This window comes from Fusarium musae, chromosome 5, assembly GCF_019915245.1.
Source record: "Fusarium musae strain F31 chromosome 5, whole genome shotgun sequence".
Classification (NCBI taxonomy): Eukaryota; Fungi; Ascomycota; class Sordariomycetes; order Hypocreales; family Nectriaceae; genus Fusarium; species Fusarium musae.
The window spans coordinates 144051-170071 of NC_058391.1; the positions used below are offsets into that span (position 1 = coordinate 144051).

The 26021-nt window shown below is 45.1% G+C and overlaps 9 protein-coding genes across 9 annotated transcripts; 4 read left to right on the forward strand and 5 right to left on the reverse strand.

The window, feature by feature from the left end:
- Positions 1–326: 326 nt before the first annotated feature.
- J7337_006397 (uncharacterized protein) lies at positions 327–1782 on the reverse strand (the record flags this gene model as incomplete). The annotated part of the gene is made up of 3 exons (XM_044824061.1): positions 327–774; positions 800–1356; positions 1414–1782. 3 exons carry the CDS (start codon positions 1780–1782, stop codon positions 327–329), a joined length of 1374 nt encoding a protein of 457 aa, XP_044679718.1.
- Positions 1783–6086: 4304 nt separating this feature from the next.
- On the forward strand, positions 6087–6950 carry J7337_006398 (uncharacterized protein; the record flags this gene model as incomplete). Its single annotated transcript, XM_044824062.1, has 1 exon — positions 6087–6950. The coding sequence occupies one exon, from the start codon at positions 6087–6089 to the stop codon at positions 6948–6950; it is 864 nt and encodes a 287-aa protein (XP_044679719.1).
- Positions 6951–8168: 1218 nt separating this feature from the next.
- Positions 8169–9464, forward strand: J7337_006399 (uncharacterized protein; the record flags this gene model as incomplete). Its single annotated transcript, XM_044824063.1, has 4 exons — positions 8169–8538; positions 8631–9169; positions 9218–9287; positions 9346–9464. The coding sequence occupies 4 exons, from the start codon at positions 8169–8171 to the stop codon at positions 9462–9464; spliced, it is 1098 nt and encodes a 365-aa protein (XP_044679720.1).
- A 973-nt stretch (positions 9465–10437) lies between these two features.
- On the reverse strand, positions 10438–11335 carry J7337_006400 (uncharacterized protein; the record flags this gene model as incomplete). The annotated part of the gene is made up of 2 exons (XM_044824064.1): positions 10438–10873; positions 10929–11335. The coding sequence occupies 2 exons, from the start codon at positions 11333–11335 to the stop codon at positions 10438–10440; spliced, it is 843 nt and encodes a 280-aa protein (XP_044679721.1).
- Positions 11336–14683: 3348 nt separating this feature from the next.
- J7337_006401 (uncharacterized protein) lies at positions 14684–16003 on the forward strand (the record flags this gene model as incomplete). The annotated part of the gene is made up of 1 exon (XM_044824065.1): positions 14684–16003. The coding sequence occupies one exon, from the start codon at positions 14684–14686 to the stop codon at positions 16001–16003; it is 1320 nt and encodes a 439-aa protein (XP_044679722.1).
- A 1506-nt stretch (positions 16004–17509) lies between these two features.
- J7337_006402 (uncharacterized protein) lies at positions 17510–17967 on the forward strand (the record flags this gene model as incomplete). The annotated part of the gene is made up of 2 exons (XM_044824066.1): positions 17510–17637; positions 17694–17967. The coding sequence occupies 2 exons, from the start codon at positions 17510–17512 to the stop codon at positions 17965–17967; spliced, it is 402 nt and encodes a 133-aa protein (XP_044679723.1).
- Positions 17968–18321: 354 nt separating this feature from the next.
- Positions 18322–18615, reverse strand: J7337_006403 (uncharacterized protein; the record flags this gene model as incomplete). Its single annotated transcript, XM_044824067.1, has 2 exons — positions 18322–18480; positions 18532–18615. 2 exons carry the CDS (start codon positions 18613–18615, stop codon positions 18322–18324), a joined length of 243 nt encoding a protein of 80 aa, XP_044679724.1.
- Positions 18616–19610: 995 nt separating this feature from the next.
- Positions 19611–20228, reverse strand: J7337_006404 (uncharacterized protein; the record flags this gene model as incomplete). Its single annotated transcript, XM_044824068.1, has 1 exon — positions 19611–20228. One exon carries the CDS (start codon positions 20226–20228, stop codon positions 19611–19613), a length of 618 nt encoding a protein of 205 aa, XP_044679725.1.
- Positions 20229–20794: 566 nt separating this feature from the next.
- Positions 20795–23996, reverse strand: J7337_006405 (uncharacterized protein; the record flags this gene model as incomplete). The annotated part of the gene is made up of 2 exons (XM_044824069.1): positions 20795–20870; positions 21235–23996. 2 exons carry the CDS (start codon positions 23994–23996, stop codon positions 20795–20797), a joined length of 2838 nt encoding a protein of 945 aa, XP_044679726.1.
- Between the last annotated feature and the right edge of the window lie 2025 nt (positions 23997–26021).

Sequence of the window (26021 nt, forward strand, 5' to 3'; positions counted from 1 at the left end):
GCAATGTCTTGTGATACCATCCGGTTAATGTTCTCAACTAGACTAATTGAAAGCGATGAGTGATAAGAGTCTACCTCAGAGCTCTGTTGTGTCATGTTGCTTTCAGAGAGAGTAGGTTAATTCAAGGCTGTACAATTATGATTGTTGGGCTGGTGTCCCAAATGAGTTGCTGCTTCAACCTTTGGGGTGCAGCGACTTGGCGGTGAAGTCATTCACACGTATAGGTCGAGTATCATTGCTGTGAAATATGCTTGCTAGCGTCTATTGGATTAACCAAGAGTAACGATGCTGTAAAACGAACTTTGCAATCCCAATCCATTCCACGTTTAAATCTTCGACTCTGTCCTCATGCCCATCAACCATGTCTCAATATCCGCCTCACTGTTGCCTTTCAACCATTTAATCGTTGTATTTCGCACAGTATTCGAGACCCTCTCATACTCTGACCGATCCTGCATGAGCTTGGTGATAACCTCGACCCATGGCGCTACATCCTGCTCGGGTATAGTGTATCGCCCCGACTCGTCTCGCTGTCCAGTGATAGGAGTCACTGGGATGATATAATCCAGCCCAAGCATCGACTCGGATAGCGCACCTGCATTCGATGACACAACTGGAATGCCCCGGAGGTGAGCTTCTACCACCACCATGCCCCAGGCCTCACACCATAGCGATGGAACGATAAGGACTTTGATATCACGCCAGAGATCTTTATCTACCGCGCAGCACGGACGGACACTGGCATACTGGTCAGATAATTGTCGCTGCATAGAACTAAATCAGGAATAGAGGTACTTACGTCATGTTAGACAAGTTTTCCATATCCTTCGCAGTCGCATCGTCGGCGCCCCAACTCATATATGTCAGAAACTCCAACTGCGGACACTTTCTTGCCAGATCCACCAATATACTTTCACCTTTGACCGGACAGGGATTAATCATACCAACAAACTTCTTGTCCCAGTTAAAGACCTGATCTGGGATGGCATGATCTTTCCCGACCAGATAAGTCCAGGGATGATGTACCAAGAAGCGCGTCTGCAGCTGGCCGTGCTCAAGCGCATACTTGCGTATCGTCTCAGACACGCTCCAGATCCCGTCGAGCTGTTGGAATAGATCCGCTTCGCGCGTTGTACTCGAATGCCCGGGCAAGCCACCGGCAAAGGGACCGAAAGGGAGTTGCTCAGCTGTATGCACAACTGCGATGCCAGACATGGTTAGATGAGCTAGCTCTGGGGCGAGACTAGCTTTCATGGATAGACCGTCGTTGAAGATGATGTGTGTTGGAGAAAAACGTCTGATCTCTTCTTGGAGGAAAGAGATGAAATCCTTAAGCGGTCCTGGCGAAGTTCCATTCTACGGAGACATAGTCAGCAATGTGAGTTTCAAACTTTGAGTGAGAGGCATCTTTACCTCGATATACGCGGCTGACATCCTAGCCAGTTGGTTCGATGAGTCGACCTTGCCCCCAAATGCAGCGTCAAAAGCCTCGCTGTCAAGCGCCAGGGTCTCAACACCATCTTCTATACACAGCTCGTGAACTTGCACATCTTGTCCGGGCCTGTCGCTCTCCGACCTCATGTGCAAAACTCGAGTACGCAGTCGTGAATCAACCTCATCGCCACTGTCCATATAGCTCTCCACCTCGCCACGGTAAGAGTAGCATAGCTGGCGGACACAGTGGCCTCTAGACGAGAGGTAGCGCAGTAGCGCGTTATTGGCCTTGTACCCACCCGAAGAGGAGAAAAGTCCCTTTGCCGTCTGGATGAGAAAGACGCGCATGTTGATTTACTTTGTCAGTTATGAGAGACCGGGAGATAGCTGCTCTGTGGGGCTGTGGGATTTTTAAGTCAGGATGAAGTGATTTTGGTGGATGTAAATATCTAGTGACATCAATGAGGAGTAAATAAAAGTAGAAAAAGATTTTCAAAGAGAAGGAGAGATTTATGCAGTGAATTAATAGGGAAAATTGTCCACAGTAAGTTTAGATATGAATACGTAGAGGTGCGTTAATTCGCCTTAGAGTTCTCATCACAGAGCCTTACATGGAACCTTCACAGTGACGCAATTGCGGTATCGTTTGTTGGGGAAATCTGCTGTCCCTACCATTCAAGACTCCCATCACGATAAGTGGCATGAGTATCATCTCTGACGAGTGATTAAGATGTACAGCATGACAGATAACATGACGGCGCCTCAAGATTATTATTGGTATTGGGTTGCTGAGCGTGTCGTCAAAATACACTCTGCGCAAGGCGTATTGGAAGGGATGGTTCAAGTTGCAGTCTGCTGACATATACGATTAGACACTTACTTCGCTCTCTAGAAACAAGCTTCTCGCACAGGTCAAATAGTAGAATGCTTCATTTAATAAGCGTGGAGTATCTTGCGGGGATATTTGTGCTGATTGAACCTTTCCTCTTGGCCCAATCCATGCCGTGCGACGGGGATATAAGCCTCAGTATATATCAAACTATACATATTGCACAATCGATTATAGGACAAATTAAATATTAAACTTCAGGCAAGTCTCGTGATGAAAGAACCAGCTGCCAGGTACATGAACTCAAAATAAGTAATCAAGCTCTCCGAGACCTGTGGATGGAAACTCTATTAATCCTACGCGGAACTTTGCTGCTTACTTTGAGGTAGAGTACAGAAAATACAGCCGGCTTTCGGCTTTAAACAATTGTTCGAATAGAACCGGGAAAATCATGAAGAGAGAACTTCCACGGCAGACGGATGCATCGTGAACAAAATACATTTGTTGTTTCCATGACGCACGTAGCTGTTACCAATAATGGACGGGTACTTATGAGATGGGTCGCTGTTAGAAGTTTCTTTACAAAGGTAGATAGAATAAAAACTGCACTCAAATTCCATCAGTGGTAACCTCTGCAGGAAATTTATTCCTCTCACATCACAAGTCCTGGTCAGCCGGCCTGTATATCACGAGCTTCTTGCAGCAAACCCTGTTGAAAACCACACGAGATGTGCGCACGGGAGTTAGGCTGCACCAACCGCGAGACAGCACTAGAGAAAGTTTGGGTGACAAAGACGTTGAGAACCCCAGAAATCGGTCGCTGGTAAGAAATTGGTCGTTCACAGCCATCACTGTGCTATTATTGCCAAACGACCATTGTGTTAAACCTGAAGTGTATTTTCTAACCTTATGACTGACTCATAAACTCAATACCGCCACCACCTTCTGATTGCCCCGAACCTTCTTCCAACCTCTTGAAGATCCGGGGTGTGTGTGGTGTTAAGCTAACCTTTCTTGGCCGAGGGATTGGAGCCTTTTATATACCTCTAAGGCCAGCTAAGAAGTTATCATTTAAGTTCTTATCATATCAGCTTTATACTGTAGCCATTAGTTAGTCATCGTGGTATCGATATCTAAGTTATGGGCTAGAAGTGTTATTTGCAGTTAAGGCTTGTGGCTGTGAGCTTATTCCAGCAGAGAGAACCTAGTAATTGCCAAACGACAGTATCGCCAATGGCATCACAGCAGGGAATACTCAGGCAATACCCAAAAGACTTTGGCATTTTGAGTGATCTTGCTATAGCTGACGGCGTCACTCTTCCTGATGCATATTTGCACAGAGGCTTTGTTCGGTGGCCAACCATACAAATCCTACGGCTGACAGCGGCTGCTATGTCTTGATTTTACTCTCTACTTCTGCCCAGCATGCCTGGCTGCCAGGATTGGGTCGTGCTATCGTGGGGAAATTTGTTGCTGGATGATTCCATGTAGTGCCCTTTGACATCAGACATCAGGTATCGTGTGCTGATTGATAAGTGCGAGTACGGCAGTACTATCGACATCGCGATCAGCGTATCATATCATGGATTGGCCCGGTACGGTTCAGAGTTACATCTGGATGCCTTGGGGTGAGGAAGAATTCATGTTGGGGTCTATCTATGCTTGTCTCTGGCTCCAACATCTTTTCTACGGTAGTGTCTGAAGCGGGCGTCTCATGGGTTCTTGCACAGAAGGTCAGCGGCGATTGGCACGATTTACAAGCTGCAGGGGGGGGGGGGGGGGGGGGGCTCGTAGATCAAAGATGGTTCGGCCTCTACAAGGTTGCTCGGGTCCGGCTGTGGGTCGCGATTCTCGACGCCATATCCCTAGTCTGTTGTCCTTACTACTGTCTCATTGTTACCGTGCAATAAATGCTCCTCAGCATGTATCCCACTGTGTTCCAGGGCCTGAGACGATTGAATACCGCTTTGTCGCAGCGCACAGTCCTTGGGTAGACCGTCAGTACTACTATTAGCCCCTCAAAGGTGTCTCATAATACGAGGAGTAGCAAGACAATGGTGAATATGATAACGGAGACACTTCCTGAAGGCCACCTGGTTCTAGCCATGATAGGCCGCGAGGGATTCCTGATTTCCATACCCTGGTCATGCTGGAGCGCCGAGTGCAAGTCAGTGTATACTGTTACAATCTCTAAGTGAAATCGGGACTGATCATCGACTAGCTCGCGTTGCATCGTGTCACTCGCTGTCTATACGGTTGGCGACATGCCTGACGGCGATCCAGATATCATGCTTTAGTCTACATAACTGGCACCTTTACGGACTCGCCTGTTTCCACCATTGCAGCCAATATCATCGCGTGAACGTGTTGGCAGGACGAGAGCTCCTCTTTTCCCAAGGCAAACGCTTGATGCTATTGGCATCGGCATCCCCGTCCGCGGGCTCGTTGATTTCCAGGGTAGCAGCACGTCTTGCCATGAGACCATTCATGTTTCTGCCGTTATGGTGCCATTATTCGGATCAGAAACAAAACATGTACGCTTATGACCAAGGTACAGTACGACACACTACGCGTCAGTGGGATACCGAGGACCTTTGTGCTGAGAGGCAGGGGACGTGGAGACGTCATTCTCGCGACAAAGAATCGACATTCTATCTGGGTTTGATAGCGCTAAGTCCCGTTGAAACTATAATCTTGAGCTACTGGTCCAATCCCCTTTGAGGTATAACTCCCGCCCATCACACTTTGTGACAGGTCATAGCTGAACTTTCGGAAACATCTTCGTTTCCGCTTGATGGCCAAAAGATCTTTGCTCACACCATCTTCAGCGTCAGCTTGTGGAGTCATCCAGAAGGTGCTCACTGCTCCCCACTATCGGTGCTGCGCCTGTTGTCTCTTGATTGGCCTTATGAATAATTAGGTTTGCCGAAAATGAGTCCAGATCATTTGTAGGGTCTGGAGGCGCAGGGTGATGTGACGCTCTATTGGTGGGCGATAAATGAGCTTATGAACCCCGAACCATGTCAAGCTTTTGAGATCCACTCTCATCACATTTCAACGATGATCCTTCGGGCTGAGTAATATCACAGCGCAATGGCACTATCCCAGATCACTGGTACCCGAGACACATCACACTGGGTGCTGGAATGCACGTGATGAGTATATTGATGCGATCAATGGAAGCTTTGTCTTTTTATAGGGACACAACTTCTGCCTGTATAGGTCAATGAGGATAAATTCACCAACGGCCCGTTTTCACATCTGGCCGAATGCATCAAGACCTCTTTTTGCCTAAATATACCTACCCTGCCGATGACTAGTGGATTTCATGATATACGCTAGAGAACCTTGAATATGATGGTCGATACGATGTTGGAGCGGGGTACTTGACCCAACCGAATCTTACATCCCATGACGACTAAATGACTATTGACCATGGGCAAGCCTGCTCGTAGTGTCCCCTTGCACAGTACCAGCAGTGCAACACACCATCTTATCTGCCCGAAATATCTTCTTCTCCTTTTGTCAAAAGGCGGCATTTATAATGGCATTTATAAGAATCCCATGAGAGAATACTGTCAAAGACTGTGATGTCGTCGTGAACACCATCAAGCAAGCGGCTGGCTACCAGATCGATCAAGACTATGTTTTTTTCCATGGATAGAGAGAGCAGAGGAATTAACTCGGGGTAAAATACAACACAACAGTCAAAGTAAGTATAAACATGCCATGAGCCTCGCGAAAGGCAGCTGTCAGGAAATGGGGCGCGCGGTATCTCTCTGTCATTGCAACGTCTCTAACAGAAGGATCCCCAGTCACTACTATGGAGCAATGCACCGGCGAACATGCAGATCAGACGCTTGACATGTCAACCATTGGGAACTTGGATGATACCTCTAATCTCTTGGGGACTCCATGGTTCTACGCATCCAACGATAACAATCCCCAGTATGCGCTCAACGAAAGTGCAGAGTACCTACCCAGATACGTAAATGATCCGACTCTGGTCGAATGGTCTGAGCCTCTGTTCTCTCAACTGTATGCGACACCCCAGCAGGACCCGTCATTCACAAGCGTCACGACTCCGTCAAACAGTTTCGAGTTCAATTCCGAATCTTGCGTGCCTCAACTACGATCGGAATCTACAAACTTACCGAGCGCTGCCAGTACCATCGAGTATCATCCAGAGTCATCACATGAGCTTAATCACTCGGAGATCACCTATGTGCCGAGCTCCCCAGAGGATATCGAGCACTACCGCCCTCTGCCACCACAGCCTGAAGCAAAGAAGCGCAGGGTGAGCTCCAGTGTCCAGAGCACGATGAGTCTGCCCGACGATATCCTCACCGCGAGTGTCCAGAGAGAATCAGAAGCTCGCCCGCCCATCAAAAGGCGCGACACGGCCAACAAGACGGATATCCCATACCTCAAGAAGGTCAGGGAGAGGAACAAGCGGGCTGCGACAAAGGTCCGCCTGAAGCAGCGAGAAACCGAAAAGAGCCTCGCGTCCGCCGAAAAGGACCTGCAAGAGAAGAACCACAGGCTGACAGAGTGTGTCAAAGAGCTAACTCATCAGATCCACGACCTCAAGATGCAGTTGCTACAGCATGGGACCTGTGACTGCACTCTTATTCAGGAGTACATTGGTAATGAAGCGAATCGCTACGTTCAAGAAACGAGTGGATAGGCAAGGACTATACGAATTTCTTTTGTTTATATAAGATCTAGAATGTTATAATGGCCTCTTCATTTGAGACTTTGCCTTATAAGACCATAGCAATTATCTAAATTTGCATTCAACACCAATGCCTATAAGCTTAGGTCGTCACAAAGAACATGTTTTTGTCTAAAGCCGGACTATTACTCGAGCATCTTTTCTCTCCTGCGATGGATTGCTGACAGCTTAACTGGAACTCAACAGTGTGTTGGCCTTAATGCCGTTGACATGTCATAGCATTGACCTATCAATCAGCTTAGTAACAACGGCCAATCTTGCTGAGAGTGCTGCTACTCTACACCGTTACATCAGATAACGCCCCGACGATAGTCCCGTAAGTTTGAGCCGCATCAAGCAGGATAGTCGATCCTGACGATCATCCTAACATAACCATGTTGATCGAGGCAAATCGATAGAACACGGCGTTGTCCAATCATTTTCCAACTTGACAACGGAGATGTCAATCCATCTTACATCATACCGCAGTCAGGAATGCGGCTGCTTGACCCCCCAGCACTTACAAGCATAACATATCCGTCACTACAGCCAATGGAGTTAGGCGCAACAGCATCGCCACGTACTAGATCTTAGATTGGGATGGGGGTGACATATATGCATACGGTAGCAGGTATGACATGTTGCATTCTCTTCAGCTTTTCCCCAGACCGGGGTATTCTTACGCAGATCCGAGATCCACCAATCAAGGGATGATCTATACTCGAGTCAGTCTGGTTCCGAATCCGAAGTATAATATCCTGCGCACAGGCGTAGGTATGATGACGATGACATGTAATGAGACAGAACATTAGGTCCTGCTCAAATTGAGATGATTAGAATTTGTCATTGTGCGTAATTGTCCGTTGGGATTGCATTGGAATGATGAGACAATGCAGGGAATTACGCACAATGACACCTTTTCATCATCTCAGTTGACGAGAGGTGCTTATTCCGGCAGAGAGAACTTAGTTGGCGTTATGTGATACTATACGCAGATACTATGATAAAACACGATCTGTTGCTGACCAAATCTCTCTAACAATCTTCGATCACAAACATCATCCTAATTTTAACAATGGCAGCAGTTGCTAAATGAGCTCTCTTAACATCCCCCTTTCAACAGGGCAGTATGTAACATGTGTCACAAGACCAGTCTATACAACGGCCTACAAGCCTCACCCCAGCGAGAGGATGAAGGCGGCCATTTGGACAGGCACAAAGTCCATCACGCTGACCAGCGTACCTAAACCAACCATCACCGCGCCCGGCGACGCAATCGTGCACATCACCCACTGCACCATCTGCGGCTCTGATCTGCACATGTACAACGGTGATATGAACAATGCCATGGAGAAGGGCCTGATCATGGGTCACGAGGCCATCGGCATCGTTGAGCACGTTGGGCCTGACGTCAAAAGTCTCAGTGTAGGAGACAGAGTGATTATCCTCCCTGTCATTGTATGCGGTGACTGCTTCTACTGCAAGAAGAAGGAATTCTCGCTCCGTGACAAAACTAATCCCTACAAGCAGCTGGAGCAGATGTACGGGCATAGATTGTCGGGTATCTTTGGGTACTCCCTTATCACGGGGGGTTATCCTGGCGATCAGGCTGAGTACTGTCATGTGCCCAACGCTGACCTCACTTGCGTCAAGGCCCCAAGGACATAGAAGCCAATAAGCTCGTTGGCCTCGCTGACGTGACTCCTACCGCCTGGCATGGCAATGAACTGGCCGAGGTAGGCAAGGCAGATGTCGTTGGCGTTTGGGGCTGCGGCGCTGTCGGACTTTCGATCCAGCGTCTGGCGAAGCTGCGTGGAACCAGCAAGGTCTATGCCATTGACAAAGACGAGCACCGCCTCGATATCGCCAAGTCGATGGGTATGATTCCCATCAACGTTAAGGATCACTCTGATCCCGCTGACTACATCTTGTCCATTGAGCCGCATGGGCTGGACCGCGGCATTGAGGCGAGTGGCTTCAGGAGCACCAATTCAACTGCCCATGCTACTATGAAAGCTTTGGGAGTCGAGGGGGACAGCTCTGACACGGTGAGCGCGGCAATCAAGGCGACGCGTAGGGGAGGCAATGTCGCGTTGATCGGGGATTTTTTCTACAATACCAACAACTTCCCCATTGGAATGCTCATGGAAAAGGGCATCACCTTGCGTGGAGGTCAGCTCTACGCTCAGAAGGTAGGATACCTAAACTACGTGTTATGCAAGGGTACTAATTGTTTGCAGTACTTCCCCCCTCTTCTGGGCCTTGTCATCGAAGGGAAATACGATCCGTCTTTCATGTTTACCCATCACGGTACAGTAGCCTCCTCGTGTCTGAGAATCGTCGTGGCCTAACTCTTCTGCCTTTTCAGATAAGTTCGAGAACATCTCCAAGAACTATGATGCCTTCTTTAGTCACAAAACGCCCGGCGGATTGAAGGTTTGTCTCTCAACTGCCTTTGGACGTGAACAGGGTGGAGGTTCAGTTTGAGGAAGATGAATTGGCAATTGGTCCTCTTGCGTCTTCCACTATTGAGAGATGCGATCGCAACTCCCTAACACTCTTTGTAGTAGCAGACCATGTTCCAGTCTTTACAGAATAGTACAGGTACTATATAAATTGTCATTTAGTTGCATTTGATTGAAAGGCACCATTGCTTCCTGAATGGGCGATTAGGACAGGGGAGTCAATATAACCCCACCTTCAGCTCTCCTCAACCGCTGATTATATACGCTTACGTCTGTAAAATGATCCCGTGCAACTGTTCCGCTTACCTTCAACATTGAAGCCTTTTACACATGTGACTATTCTACGCAGGAGATTGGTCAATGCATAAAGCCAAACAGCTCATGATCGTTGAAGAAATACCTTATTCGGGGTTTCAGCTCTGACAGGACGCTTGGCTTCTGCAATGTCTGTCACAATGGTTTAGCCACGACATATACATAGTTGACAGTACACAGCTGATAAACTTATACGGCAGGTTGTTGGTCGATACCATTAGTTACCATGCAAGTTTGAGATCAATATTTGCATGGGGGGTTGAAGCTGAAATGCAGTCATGGAGGAGCCTGCTTGGTGATTGGCAGGCCGAGCAATGCCGCTTCTGGCGTGCAGAGGCACCAATAGAGAGTCAATACTCGATAAGAGGTGCAGCAAGAAAATATTTAAACAACCCTTGCTCTGCTGCTAGAAAGACAGAACAAACAACTCTGCCTTATGTCCTTGATATTATACCCTTAACTATACCACTTTCCGAAACCTATCACAATAGTGGTAAGGGTTAATGACTTGTCCCTTACAGCTCGGAACTTATTCTCTATTGATAGAGAATCTTGTCGACAGTGAAGGCCATGCGATCTTCTCTGGACCGGACAATTGGTGTTAGCGTGAACCTCCTGCATGCACTGAAACAGAAAACCGCTCTATGCTGAGAGCTTTCATCAACCCAGCGGACTTCTAATCAATTCTTACTATGCCTAGTTATGATAGTCTTAGGCCACCTTGCCACTTTAGAAAACTTGGTGTCACCATTCAACTGCAAGTCAATGGCCTCTATGAGTCTCTTAGACCAGCCCTGAACATACCAAAACTGATTTTCAACGAGGCTTAGAAGCACTGAGAAGTAAGAGAGCAGAACAAGAGCGCACGGGTCTTTGGCTTGGATGTCCGACATGACACTTGCTGAGATGACATATGGGAAGAACATGACCATACCGATCTCCGCCTGTGAGCCAGCATGTGCCATGAGGATTGCCGATTTTCGCAGCTGCAATGTAGCAAACTCATAGTCTTCCCTACTACAGTCTGATAGGTTCGTGCGATAAAAGGCGAAGAGACGACGCAGTGCCTGAAATGTGTCTAGAGGTAGAGCGCTGTGATCCAAAGGCGGGTCGAAACTTTGCCTCAATAGTTAGCCTATATCACTTTGTGGGGTAGAGTGAGACCACATACTCATACGATGCCTCATCATTCTCTCCGACTATCCAGATACCATTTGCCCATGCCGAGAACGGCGTCTGCGTAAGATTGCGCCCCGCACCCAAGAGACTAGAGCGAATACCACGTATCAAGACAAAGATCTGCAGGATATCCGCCATGGAATCTGTGGTCCGACCCGCCTGTGAAAACGCATATATGACGATTGTGGATGAGAAGCAGAACGCAGGGTGCCAGTTCTTTTCGTCGATGCTAGAAAATCCACTGCGGAAGCCTTCCATGCCGCGGGTCTGGTGATAGGCTGCGAGATCGAGATACTTGTCCCTTCTTGCAGGTAGCAGGTGAGCTTTGTGCAGAGCAGCGACGGACAGTAGGCCGTGGGAGAGAAACGGCGCGTTATATGACATCTCGGGGAGGACCATGCGCCAGATGTGCTGCATATCCAGTCTCAAGGCAAGGCTATTGGCTGTAATGGTGGAGTAATGATGCATCAGTTCCAGGCCGTGGTCTTGGAAGTCCAGAGACGCGCCCGGCAACGGAGTACTCCATATTTCAGCCACGGATAATCCATCAGGAGTCGGATTGGTTTGCGTGATATCTATCCCAGCCTGACGGACGGGCTCTATGTTCTGAGGCGACTGTTCAGATGAGGTCAGGCTACATGTCATGCCACGACGGGCACAGTTAAAACAGGAGGGGAGCCTTTCATCGCACTATGACGGAAGGATTGTTAGATATTAGCAAAGTCCACCAGAGGAAGATCTAATCGGGAGGCTCCATAGTATTGCGGCCATGACACACCTACCTTGACTTTTCTACGCTTGCACTCTCGGCATCCGCTACGCGACTTTGTATGGGAGCGTCGTGGTTTCATGACTTGGTAACGTATGTGGTCGATGGGGCAGTAGGAGGCGTTAGTAAAGATGTACAAGTCTATCCGCGGGTTCGCACAAAATAGAAGAGTCACGTTGTTTGGCGGAAATGGGAGTACATATAAGCTTAAACCGAGCCAAGAACGCGAATACGCGGGATTCGGATGTGCCGGGCATGATTGGCATCCAATAGAATGACAGGGCTTAGGTTTAGAATCGACATGGATGAGCTATGGATCCACATCATAACATCGTATCTAAGGCTCAATCGTCATTTCCACGATTAAACTATAGTTTCGAAACAAAAGCACAGAGGCTAAACGGATTTGGAGTAGTGTTTTTCATGAATATAAAGAGCTCAAGATGCTCCATTGCTAAAACTGACTATTGTTCTTTTATAATGAAGTTCGCCCTTTCAAAAGAAACCCAGATCATAACAAAGTCATTTAACGCGGGCTTATCTTTCGCCCAAGAAGAAATAAACATTGTAGCACTTCTTACGTACCCTGAACATGGCTGCAAAAGGCGACTCCAACTACCGACACGCCGACTGGTTCTTCTATCGCTACGAACCCTCAACAGCCGCGGCCTTCATATTCATTATACTATTCAGCATCACAATGATTATCCATGTCTACCAGATGATCAAGACCAAGACCTGGTTTATGCTGGCACTGCCTCGGCGGTTTGTGAGTCAATACAGGAGGCTATGTACTCCAACTTTTCCCAACTGGCTATTCTAGTTAAAATAGCGGGATACATTGGCACATAGTAGATGATTTTGATGCGGCCGCATTATTGACTTCGTCATCGCCAGTCATCATCAGGTAGGAAGAGTGTCCTAAACATACTCAGAATATTCAGTTTGGTCTCCTTCCGCTTCAGCTCTTCGACAGCATGAGTGATGCTGACGGGATCATACAGATCCATCACCAATTGTTGAAAGTTTCTAGCATTGATACCGGTGTCTTTGGTCAGTTTGTCCCCGGCCCGTCGTGCTCTCGCTTCGCTTCGTGTGTCAAGTACACTTTTGCTCCCTTGAGAGCCAGGAACCTAACTGTCTCGAGCCAATTCCCGAGCTGGAGCTGTGTCAATCGCCGTACAGTATCAACCGTAGAGCTTATACCCACCTGCCGCCAGTCACGACAGCAAGCTCCCAAGTTGCTGACACAGTCGAGATGGGGTAAAGGTCGAGAACTGTAAGGTTGACGAACCAGTAGGAATTAACCTTCTGCAGAGTAAAGACATATTTAAACAGTCACCGGTACTTTACGTGTGTCAGGTGTATAGCTTCTATATATGACCCCAGCATGTAATTCCATGTAACACTATATATTATTATAGATATACTTTACTTTATATTTAAAACTTTTATAACTTATTTAATATAAAAGCTTTATTTAATTAAAAACTTAATCTTAATTATAACTAAATTTTTAATAAATAAGCTTTTTTACTTAATATTATTAACTTATTTAACTTTTCTTTTTATAATTCTTTAATTAATATAATTATTACTTATTACTTAACTTATTATTAAAAAAGATAAAAGAAATATACTTTTTCTTATAAGTTTATTATATAATATACTTAAGCCTAGTTTTAGTTTATTTTATTAATTATTATTATTTTATTATTTAATAATACTTTTAAATTATATTAAAGAATTATCTTTTAATAACTTTAATTTTTATAGCTATTTTTATAAGTATTATAAATAAAATAAATAAAGCTTATAAAAATAATATCTTTAATATTACTTTTTAAAATATTTTTAAAAAGTCTTTTATAGCTATTTTTATTACTAATATTTAACTATAGCTTTTAAAATAGATTTATAATATTATATAATATAAAATATATTAAAAAGTAAAAAAGTAATTAAAGTTATTTATTAATTACTTATTATATAAATATAGTAAAAGTTATTTTAAAAGTATTATTTTAAATAAATAAACTTACTTTTAATAAGTAATTTACTTTATATATATTTTATATACTTTAATTTAATTATTTTTATAAATAAATAGTAGCTACTTTTTTATATATTTTTAAAGTTAGTTATTAAACTATCTAGCTTTTTAATTAAAAGTAAAACCTTAAGTAATTATAAAAGTAATAAGTATATTACTTATATATATTTATTAATATCCTTTACTTTTATAGCTTAAAAGCTAAAGCCTCTTTTAAAACCTAAACCTTACTATAGTAAATATACTTTAATAAAAGATAGCTAATACTTATTTTATAAATACTCTTATTTTACTATTTAGTATTAAAAAAAGTCTTTTAAGTATTTATATACTTTAAAGAAAATAGATAATTAATAGTATTAGATAGTATACTAAGACTTTAAAAATTCTTTTACTTTTTATCTTTTTTTTTATAAAGAGGATACTAGCTTTCCTTAAATATACTTAAAGTCTTATTAATTTTATTAAAGTTATTAAAACTAGTAAAGCTTATTTAAGTTATACTATTATTACTTTATAGACTATAGTAACTTATTACTAAGTATTTACTTTATTAAAATATTATTTAAATAAATTAGAGGTAATAGAAATAGAATAAAGCCTTACTAATAATATAATATTAAGTTTTCTTTTATCTCTTTTTTTAATATTATCTAGGATATTTTATTAAGTTATACTTACTAGTATATCTCTAAATACTTTTATATTACCTTTATTATCTTTTATAGGATTCTTAAACTTATAGAATAGATTCATAACTCCTATCTCTCTTTTAATTTAGTGCCTAAGTGCTGCACTAATAGAGCTTAAACTTAGCATCTCTGATCCAAGTCTGCTAGCCTCCATCTCAACTCCACTGCACCTCCGCAACCAAAACCCGGATTAGCCCATCTACTCATCTCCAGATCATTCAAGCGCATCCACAATGGGTCGCAAAACCAAGCAAAAGTCATGCTTCGCTTGCGTTGAGACCAAACGCCGCTGTGACAAGCGATATCCCTCATGCTCGCGCTGTCAGGATCGGGAGTCGGTTTGCATTTATCCGCCACTGCCAAGACGACAAGCTCTCGAGTTTGCTGGGGGAGAATCTGCGATAAACACGGGCTTTGGAGATATGTGGACTTCTGCGGCTGATGCAAATAGCCTTGCGTTGGTTGGAGAGATTTCCGAGCCATGGCTTCTGGATCCCGTCTTCAGCGCCGATCTCAACTACCCATCAATACCGTCATGGACACCGTATTTATCAGATCCATCGCCGCTACCAGGCTCATCCTCGAGTGGGATAGCTGAGGCTTCTGGTCAGCTGGCGTATGCATCCCGGGACTTGGGCTGGTTTCTCGGACCTCAGTCATGGACGATCGGATATCACTACCACGCCCCGGATGTCATACCACCAGCTTCCGTCTTCACTAATTTCATCCGTGGCTTGCAGAATTGGCTATCCCGGTTCGCCAAGACGGGGCACAGCCCATTTATTCATCGCCATCTCTACTCCGACTCCGGGTACCCGCAGTGCATTCAAGACGCATATTCTGCATGTGTCATTTCCGGTTCTGCCACAAGCGAGAATGAAACTATCGTTAATGCAATCTCTTCTACTCACATCACAAATCTACTCAACGCTCAGCCGGCTAGGGGTACGAGTATCATCTCCACCAGGGATCATCTTGCCCGCACTCAAGCTCTTCTCATTCACATCCTCCTTGCACTGTTCTCTTCCTCAATTGAGCGTCGTGGAAGAGGTGAGAATCTCATCAGCCTTCTTCACGCGTGGAAGGATCAGCTATGGGAGTCTGCAACAAATGAAAGTACACTTGCCTCGCCAGTGCCGATTTTGGCGACTTCTGGCGGAACAGCTGTTGGGGAACTGGACCCTGTACCGACCCTGTACCGCTCGTTCATTCTCTCCGAGTCCATCCGGCGCACTGGCCTGTTGTGTAACATGGCCACCGGTGTCTACGGCGGTCTGAAAGGTAACAACATACAGTCTTGCGGAGGTGATATCCGTATCACGACGCAGGCCAAATTTTGGGAGGCTTCTTCGTCTGCACGATGGGAAGCTGTTGCGCGACACACTGATCCGTTGTTTATCTATTCGTTAAAGGGCCAGATGCTGCTGGGTAGAGGTGTTGGTGCTGCCCAGGTTGATGAATTTGCGCGACATTTGTTCACTATTATGTGGGGTTTAGAAAAGGTTGAGACTTGGGCCGTGAGAACTGGAGACGAGGTTTCTGTTGTATACTAAGACGAGCAAATGAATAATTGGAGTCACTCAAACTCCAATCACTATCAAATTTAAGAAACCTCCTTGATCGTCTATGCTCGTTTATAAACTATAAGTCTTCCTCAACGAAAAATGTTTACAAAGCACCCCAAAAATGTGGACAAGGCCTGGACAAGTCTGAGAGCCCTGGTTCATTTCTCGGTGTAGCTTTTAATGTCTTCTAATCAAAGCTTCACTAATAATAAAGACAATGACAGGTGGCCCCCCGTCTTCACTCAGGGACTGGCTACACTCCTCTCGGGCTTGTCGGACTATCGCTGGTGATACCTGCGTTAAGGTTCAGGTTTTAGAAGAGGCTTTAGCCCCTAGGCTATAAAAGTAAAGGATATTAATAAATATATATAAGTAATATACTTATTACCTTTATAATTACTTAAGGTTTTACTTTTAGCTAAAAAGCTAGATAGTTTAATAACTAACTTTAAAAGTATATAAAAAAATAGCTATTATTTATTTATAAAAATAATTAAATTAAAGTATATAAAATATATATAAAATAAATTACTTATTAAAAGTAAGTTTATTAACTTAAAATAATACTTTTAAAATAACTTTTATTATAATTATATTTATATAATAAGTAATTAATAAGTAACTTTAATTACCTTTTTATTTTTTAATATATTTTATATTATATAATATTATAAATTTACTTTAAGAGCTATAGTTAAATATTAGTAATAAAAATAATTATAAAAGACTTTTTAAAAATATTTTAAAAGGTAATATTAAAAATATTATTTTTATAAGTTTTATTTACTTTATTTATAATATTTATAAAAATAATTATAAAAGTTAAAGTTATTAGAAAATAATTCTTTAATATAACTTAAAAGTATTATTAAATAATAAAATAGTAATAATTAATAAAGTAAATTAAAACTAAGCTTAAGTATATTATATAGTAGATTTATAAAAAAAAATATATTTCTTTTATTTCTTTTAATAATAAATTAAGTAATAAATAATAATTATATTAATTAAAAAGTTATAAAAAGAAAAGTTAGATAGGTTAGTAATATTAAGTAAAAAAGCTTATTTATTAGAGATTTAATTATAATTAGGACTAGGTTTTTAGTTAAATAAAGCTTCTATACTGAATAAGTTATAAAGGTTTTAAATACAAAGGCTGGTGATACCACTCCGATCCATCTCCACTTACTCCGCGCCAACTCCACTGCAAGCCTATCTCTAACCGGCGGCGAGTTTCAAGGCGTTGATTGCCCCTCATAGTAATCAGAAATCTGGATGTGCCTGGCGAACACGGCAAGGACTTCGTATCTCGTGAAACAAAGACGTGGAGTAATGTGCGGAGTCGGAAAAAGGTGAGTTTACGGAGGAGCACGGCACCGACAGTGTCGGGATCTATAAGGATAAAAGGAACTTCCTGTCTCGACACTGCATACTCTCGAACTCACTCATCATCCATCCATCAATTCACTAGTGTTTACCATATAATTACCAAAAATGCCGGCCAGACAAGGCTCCCTGTTTGAGTGGATCACCAAGCTCAATAATACCCTCTTCATTCAACCCAACGATGAGATCGCTATGAAGGCTATAGATGAACGGGTTGATCCAAGTCTGATCACAAAGTAAGACGATTCGTTCGAAACCTTTGAGACAATCTATCTGACCTGTGATGTCCCAGGATTAATCACAACGTGTACACGTACGACCAGTTCAAAGGAGGCCTCCTCTACGTTCGTGGTTCAACTACCGCTGTTCAAGACGAGTTCTCCGAGATTCTCACGTGGGAGGATCCAGAGAAGGGAGACGGTGTTGTGGCTGTCTTGAGTAAATGGAGAACCAAGCATAAGGAAACAGGAGAGGAGGCGAAGAAGACGAATGTGATCCTCTGGGAGGTTAAACTGATTGATGGGAAGCGAAAGCTTACTGGGCAGACTGAAGTTGAAGCGATCTAAGTTGGACTACCTTTTTATGGATCTTAAGCATACTGTCAATGAGGCGATTGTAGCATGCATTCAATGGATCTCTCTCTGGGTCCCACGGAGACTCTCAGCAGTTTATCACAATAGAGTCGCAGTCAATCACAACAAGGATCAAAGCAGTGAATGAGTAATTATTAAAGATATGCCGTACGTTGTGTCTGTAATACAGAGCATATCATACAGAAATGAATTTTCAAGATGCGTTAAGTAACTTTTCCAACTTTTTCCACTTGTAGGCCTGTAATCCATTGATGCAGGCAGGAGCGAAATCTCTAGTAAGCTCCGCACTTGTTGCGACTGACGCAAGATCCGGACTAATAAATTGGATTAGTAACAGTCGTCACCGAGACGGGTCAAACTCACCTGGCTTCGAATAGTACCCTCCTTGCAGAAGCAGCCAGGAACGCACTGCTTGGTGCATGGTCGGGGCTCAGGCTCATTGCAAGTCAAAGGACAAGCCGTGCCGCATTCAATGAACTGTTCACCCTATGGATCTGCGTTAAATACAGGAACAAAGTCGAGGAGGGAAATGCTTACAGCTTTGCATTTCGGAGTAGTAGCGGCAGGAATGGCAATGGAGCCAGCGACGAAGAGGGCCATGAGAGAGATAGAGTACTTCATTTTGAATGAAAGATATATTCTTGTGAATATAAGATGGATTGATAGGTAGATGAGATTGTGAGTGAGGTGTGAAGGTAAGGAGCAGAGACAAGAAGCTGCGGAAGCTGCGGAAGCATAGGTCTTATATAGAGTTTATTCGTGTTACATTCACATGCCATCTGATCAATCCTTCTTGGTAACGGATGTTTAAAGTTTTCATCAAAGTATACGCCGCAATAAGACATTCGATGTTCAAGGACCCACTAATGCCAAGATGGTCAAGAGACCTCGTCAAGGGAGGAACAATATAATGACGTTATAGATAATGTATAAGTTACAGGGAGAGACTCCAAAATTCATCAACTTATCTAGATAATGTCTTGTCTCGAGGATAACTTCCAGCTCAAGATAGAATATTTAACTCTCTGGAACAACTCAAGCAGAAAAACAAGTACGTTTCTCTGTAGTCAACCAATTAGCACAGCCATAACCAGATGTAACATGAAAATATCGACTGACTGCACTGCCCCACTCCACCCACTGAATAAGCCGGTAGTGGCCGCCCGGGCCGAGATGTTGATCACCCCGGCATTGAGCCTCTTAGGTAAAGATGCTTAATTTTCTCCGAGACTGCAGCTCGTGTTTCTGCAAGGGGAAAAATCTGCATTCTGAATGACTGACTAATTCGATACCAAATGAACTTTTGCTCATGCAGTATACTCCATCAGGGAGCTCATGATAAGACCAGACAGTCAAAGCGTAGTAGCATGAAAAAGATTTTTTTATCAGGGTTACCCATTTTTACAGTCAGGAACATTTAGTTAAGAAGGAAAGCAACTTGTAGTATTTCTCTGTATCATGTTATAACTCCAGTAATCATGTATATTTGCTATCTCTTCTTGCCAAACCCGAAACTCCGATATGCCATAAACTCTTTGTACCCTTTTCTTCTCGTCAATGTAGCATAAAGCCCAGTTGATCTCACTCTGAATTCCTCTTGTGTCTTTGTTGTTGACCTATAGGAGGCATAGTGGCTCAAAGTCGCAAAGAGCTTTGTTGATGGGCACGACGTCGGTGGCCAATGTGATGAGATCGCCATCTTCAGACAGGTCAACCAGGTCCGGGCAATGATGGTCCTCACGGGTGTATTCGTCTCTGCTCTTCAAGACTGTGGCTTGCGGCTTTGGCTTTTCGCTCACACGAAGCAACGTCTCATTTCCAGTCTTAGCCCACATCGCCTCTCTCTCTAGTTCGGTTTGCTGGGGGGCTGGAGGCCCGTACAAACCATCCCAGCTCTGCTTAGGCGGCTCCTCGTAGTTAAACTTGGGCAAGTCAGAAGCGCCCACCTTGCCGTTATAGAGCAACTTGTAGCCCATGTATCTGAACCACTCCAAGTCTCGCGTGAGGAGACGTGCCTTGCCATGCAACTGCCAGTACAACGGCCACGACTCATCCGTGTTCTTTGTGTCGCCAGACTCGTACAGGCCAAAGACCGGCTCAAGATCAGCAGCGAGCTTGACGTCAGGTGCCTTGACGATCTTGCTGTTGGGCCGGCCTGTCCCAGCGCTGTATTTGTGGAAGCGCTGGACCTGGCGGGCGAGGAGACGGACCTTTTGGTCAACAGAGAGAGACATTTTGGAGGTGGTGAAAGTGATGGTGGGGGGGAGGGTTGGGTAGAGGAGATAAAGAATTGTGTTATTGGGATAGGGTGGGAGAAAAAGGTTATTTGTGAGGTGAATGAGTATACTTGAGAGAGAAATGAGAAGTTTGTGTGAAGACTTGAAGAATGTGAGTCTGGAAAACACTGAAACTGATAATTAAAGGAAAGAAAATCTAGGAGAATGGAGCTGGGAAGGTGGCTATTTATAGGGAGAAAAGATCATTTTGACTTTTATTATTAAGATAACTTGCTCATTCTGAAGAAGCTTGAAGTCTGAAGCTTTGTGTCTTCCTAGCTTTATTTTCATATTGCCGTGTGTCGGATCGCCGTCTGATTGGAGCATGCGCCGTAAGCTTTCTTGTCACGGTGGCGAGTATGGTTAACCATCAGAAACAATAGTGCTAAGCTGGAGTTTAAATTTATGTTCAGAGCCGCACTCTCGATTGATTCGACGACACTGAATCTTTCACTTCTCGGTCCGAAGCCAAAATGGCTACTAATAAAGCTCGTGAAGGGCTCACAGATAGCCAATGTGCAAGTTCACTCCTCGATTACACAGGCAAGTCTACGCATGAGCAGAGTTTCTTCAGATCCAGCCACGTTCTTTTGAATGTTACTGCGTCACGCTGGTGCTGCCTATTCGTGAACCTTCCAGCTAACTTTGACTGCCTGCGATGTTTAGAGTTTCGGTTTCAAGCTGTACTTTGAAGCTCACGTGGATCGTGGAAAAGTCAAAAATCAGGTTCGCAAATCAAAAATGAGATAGATTCCAAGTAAAGAGTAGAGACAATACAACATAGAAAGGTAAGAAGAATAGCAACAGATCCCACCAACTCAGCACCTACCGACGTATCACCCATCACCATCAATCAGCCCCTCAAAACCTAGATCTAACACATCCCTTCCCGCTCATCTTCCGTCCACTTCCACAGGTACACTTCTTATCCGCCCAGACAAGGTTCCCATTATCACAAACACACTTCTTCGCATACCCATCCCAACTCGCCGCATTCCCACAGTCAACAGTACACTGATTCTTCGACCAAACCTTTCCATCAGGACATCCACAGGTCTTTTCATCTGCATCAAACACCTGCCCCTTCTTGTCACAAACGCACGTATCAGATCGAGTGTTATAGGACGCGTAGTCTCCACAGTCAGTGATGCATTCTTTGCCACTCCAGATCTTACCGCCTGTGCATCCGCAGCCGAGGGTAGTTGGGTTGAAGCTCTGGCCCTTTTTGGGACAAACGCAGGTTTGGGACCTTTTGTGCCATGTGGCGAGTTTGCCACAGTCGATGTGGCATTGCCCGTCAGAGTAGACTAGCTTATCGGGACAAGAACATGTTTTTGTGGCACTGTCGAAATTCATGCCGTCTTTGTTGCACTCGCATCCTTTGGCAGAGTTACTCCAACATGCGTCGGAGCCACAGTTCGAGGCGCACATTTTGCCGTTCCAGCGCGTATCAGTAGGGCACGTACAAGTCTTGTCTTGGTTAAACGTCTGACCAGCCTTTCTGCACACACATAGATGGTCTTTATCGTAAGCCTGTGTACCGCAGTCTTTGTTGCAGCCCTTCTTGGTGGGTTTGTAGCCATCTTTGCAGACGCACTTCTTATCAGATAGGACGGTGTTGGGCTCGCTGCAGACGCAGTTGCCTTCGGTGTCGCGGTTTGAACCGTCGAAGCATTTGGGGGTGCATTTGTCTTTGACGGGTTCGTTGCCTGATTTGCAGGTGCAAGTGTTTTGGGAGTCTAGCTCGGCGAGGGTGTCATCGCAGATGCAGATGTCTTTGTCGTTGCGGGTGGAGCCACTGGGACATTCTGGCTTACACTCGCCACTGACTATTTCATGGCCGGCTGCGGTGCATTTGCAGGTACCGTCTTCTTGGCGTGAGGAATCCTTGGGGCATTCGGGTTTGCATTCTCCCTGGACGATCTCGTACCCAGTAGTATCACACTTGCAGGTGTTATCTTGCTGACGGGTCGATCCTTCAGGGCATTGCGGTTTGCACTCACCACTAACGATCTCATGACCGTCAGCAGTACACTTGCATGTTCCATCTTCTTGGCGAGTACTTTTGTCGGGACACCCGGGCTTACACTCTCCCTTCACGAGTTCATCGCCGTCGGTGTCACACTTACAGGTTTCATCCTGCTGACGCGTAGATCCCTCAGGGCACTCAGGCTTGCATTCCCCACTGACGATCTCGTAGCCATCAGTAGTACACTTGCAAGACTGGTCTTCCTGACGCTCTGAGTCTTTGGGGCACTCTTCTTTGCACTCGCCATTGACGATCTCAAAGCCCTCGGTATCGCATTTACAGGTATCGTCCTCTTGTCTGGTCGATTTATCAGGGCAAGCAGGAGTGCAAACATTCTTGATGATCTCGTGGTTATCCTCATCGCACTTGCAAGTGTCATCTTCTTGCCTTGTCGAATCCTTGGGACAAACAGGTACGCAGGTGTTCTTGATAATCTCGTTACCCTCTGCGTCGCATTTGCAAGTATCGTCGTCTTGCCTCTTCGAGTCCTTGGGGCAAACTGGGACGCAGGTATTCTTGACGATCTCAGAATCCTCTGCATCACACTTGCACGTGTCATCCTGTTGTCTCGTGGATTCTTTTGGACAACCGGGTACACAAGCTCCCTTGACAATTTCCTCATCATCTAGGTCACACTTGCACGTATCATCGCCTTGTCGTGTAGAATTAGCCGGGCAGACTGGAATACAAGTGCCCTTGATGATTTCCTGGCTGTCTGCATCACATTTGCAGGTGTCATCGTTCTGACGGGTCGAATCCTTAGGACAAACAGGCACGCATGAGCCCTTGACTAGTTCCTTGCTGGCATCGTCGCATTTACATGAGTCGTCGTTCTGGCGAGTCGCATCCTTTGGGCAAACAGGTACACATGCTCCCTTGACGACCTCTTGCTTGTCGTCTGTGCACTTGCATGAGCCGTCACTCTGACGTGTTGAGCCGGTAGGGCATGTCGAAACACAAACGCCTTCGACGAGTTCCTTGCTGCCGTCGTCACATTTGCAAGACCCATCGGCTTGTCGTGTAGTATCCTTAGGACACTTGTTCACACAAGAACCCTTGCTGATCTCCTTGTTCGGATCACTGCACTTGCAGCTGCCATCAGATTGACGCGTGGAATACTGAGGGCATTTGTCGACACAAACTCCCTTGACCAAATCCTTGTCACTCTGACACTTGCAGCTACCGTTATCCTGGCGAGTCGAGTATTGAGGGCACTTATCCACACAAGACCCTTTGAAGGGCTCCTTCTTGGGATCGTTACACCTGCATAACCCATCACCCTGTCGAGTAGTACCTCCAGGACACTTATCAACACACTTTCCCTGAACAGACTCCTTTCCAGACTTGCAGCTACACTGCCCCGAAGAAGCAGACCAACTAGCCCCTTCATCATCGCAGATACAAGACCAGCTACCATAGCTACCAGGTTTGTACTTTGAATCATCAGGGCACTTGTTGACGCACTTTCTGGTCTTGAGTGTCTGTGCGTCAGGGCAGTCGCAAGAGTACTGCTTGTAGATCTGTCCTTCGTAGGGACATTTGCAGTACCCGGGGGTTGAGCCTTTGGGAGGGACCCAGGTGGCTTCACCGCAGTATTGGGTGTAGCTCCGCCTATTTAGGGCGTTGGATGTGCCATCGGGGACACCGGAGACGCTGGTGATGGTGATGAAAGCGAGGGTGAGAGCTTTGAACAGCATTGTGAATGTACAAGGCGGGCCTTGGGTGAGCCACAAGTGGTCAAAGAAAGAAGATGGAATTGGGCTTGATTGCTGGTGCTTCGGAGTGAGGTTACTAGGTTGGCGTCCATGTCTTTATAGAAGTTACTGCGAGAGATGAATGAATGTCACCGTGATGGTCATCGCTGGAGGCTTGACGTCTCCGAGCTGAGTCGGAACGCCAAAAACGATCTTGTGGCAAGCTGCATGATGCTATACCTCAAGAAGAACGAGTTTCCTCATTCTGACTGTACTGTTCGTTGTTATCCAGGTCTAGACTCATCGTCAATGAAGCAGCTGAAGGGGGCCGATGTTCCGGTGGCGTCAGTCAATCGATAGCTCACAGAATCAGCGGAGCTGAGATGCTGAGATGAATAGAGCTACAAGGCCTGGATCAGTACGTCTTTGTTGATCTTAGAGCCAACTGCCGATAATGAGCAAGATCCGAAAATACGGGATGCATCCCTGAGCTTGGACTGGCCACTGGGGCTGAATGGCCCAGGCTCTGTTTGTCGACTTTGGTGTTGAGATGAAGGATCTTGGATCCCAGACAAGCATTATCTACGACTTTCCTTGTCTGCAACTAAACGCCCCATCTGCATCTCTCTATCTTTGTGTTTTGTGACCTAGTTTTGAAGTGCTTTCGTGGATTACAGCTTAGTCGCGTATCCTTTACCTTGTTGGTGTCCACCTGATATACGGCGTTGGCGAGAGACGGCACTCAGAACTGCTAACTCGCTCAATCATATACCGATCTTGAACCTGTTGGCTCGGTTTCTTCTCTCCCCTGTACCTTGCACTAGCTCTCGATCCAGGAACAGAACTACCTAGCCGTGATTGGTCCAGGTGGGATTATCACTCCATCTCGCTCTTAAGGCTACATACAGCTGAAAAGCATAGACCTTTGCGTTGAGCAAACATTCTTCTGTCCATCACATACCCAAAAATAGAAGCAGGTATTTTACTAGGTCATGGCGTCGCGATACCCGAGCTTTGAGATGTGAAGCTGGCGAGGCGTCAAGGGCGGAGGAGCATCAAAAAGCACCGCTATTCACAGCGACGCCACAACGCCACTTCACATTGACGGGAATTAAAGAATGGGATGGCGGAAATTGGATCATGCAGGGAAGTCTTTGATGATTTATTCACCTTTGTGGTATACTCGTATTAATTTCCACTTCTTCGTAAGGACGCATGGCAGTTGGTCGCAGCCCTTGCAAGGTTAGGCATCGTATAAACTCGATCACGCCGATCAACAGTGCAGCAGCCTGTCAGCTTCAGCGCCCAGACCTTGAGTGAAGAGTCCATGCGTCACTCGTAGACTCAATCTGTCTGGCAAAGCTTACTAATAGCCGATCGTTCTCCCAACGGCCGCAACCGATCCTCTGGGTAATAAGCTAGAGATGCAGTTTGCAGATAGTCTCAGCCCTATAGCCATTCATGCCAACGTCTAATTTCCACATTCAGACAACAATCCGATCGCTGGAGCTTCAACAATCTAGATCTGTGCATGCCAAGATCGAGGACGGGATCTGATGGAGGTATCACTGTTGGTCCCTATTCCGCTCATACAGTGAGTTGTCGTTTGTCACCTCTTTGATCGGTATGACTGGGACATCTTGCTCGGATAGCGCACAGAGGAACGTTCCTGAAGATCATGGCAATAAGTCTACAGTACTCCGAAATCTCAGATAATGGCCTCGAGTTCAGCAACCAGCCGAGAGCCGAGCCGCTCACCAGGTACTCGCGCGCCAGCTGTGAGAAACTGATACATTTGGTCAATTTATCATCGGCCTTGATCTCTCGAGTATAAGGCTTGGACATGGCAAAAGCATAAATCCCATAGCTACCCTACAAAGAATGAGTCTTCCAAACAGGAAGAAATTTCTAGTGCTATTCCTATAGCCAGGACCGAATAAAGTAAAATCACGAAATAAACAAGTAAAAACCACAATTTTGCTATACATAATGCTTTCCACTGTGATGGTTCTGTGAATACTCGGAACC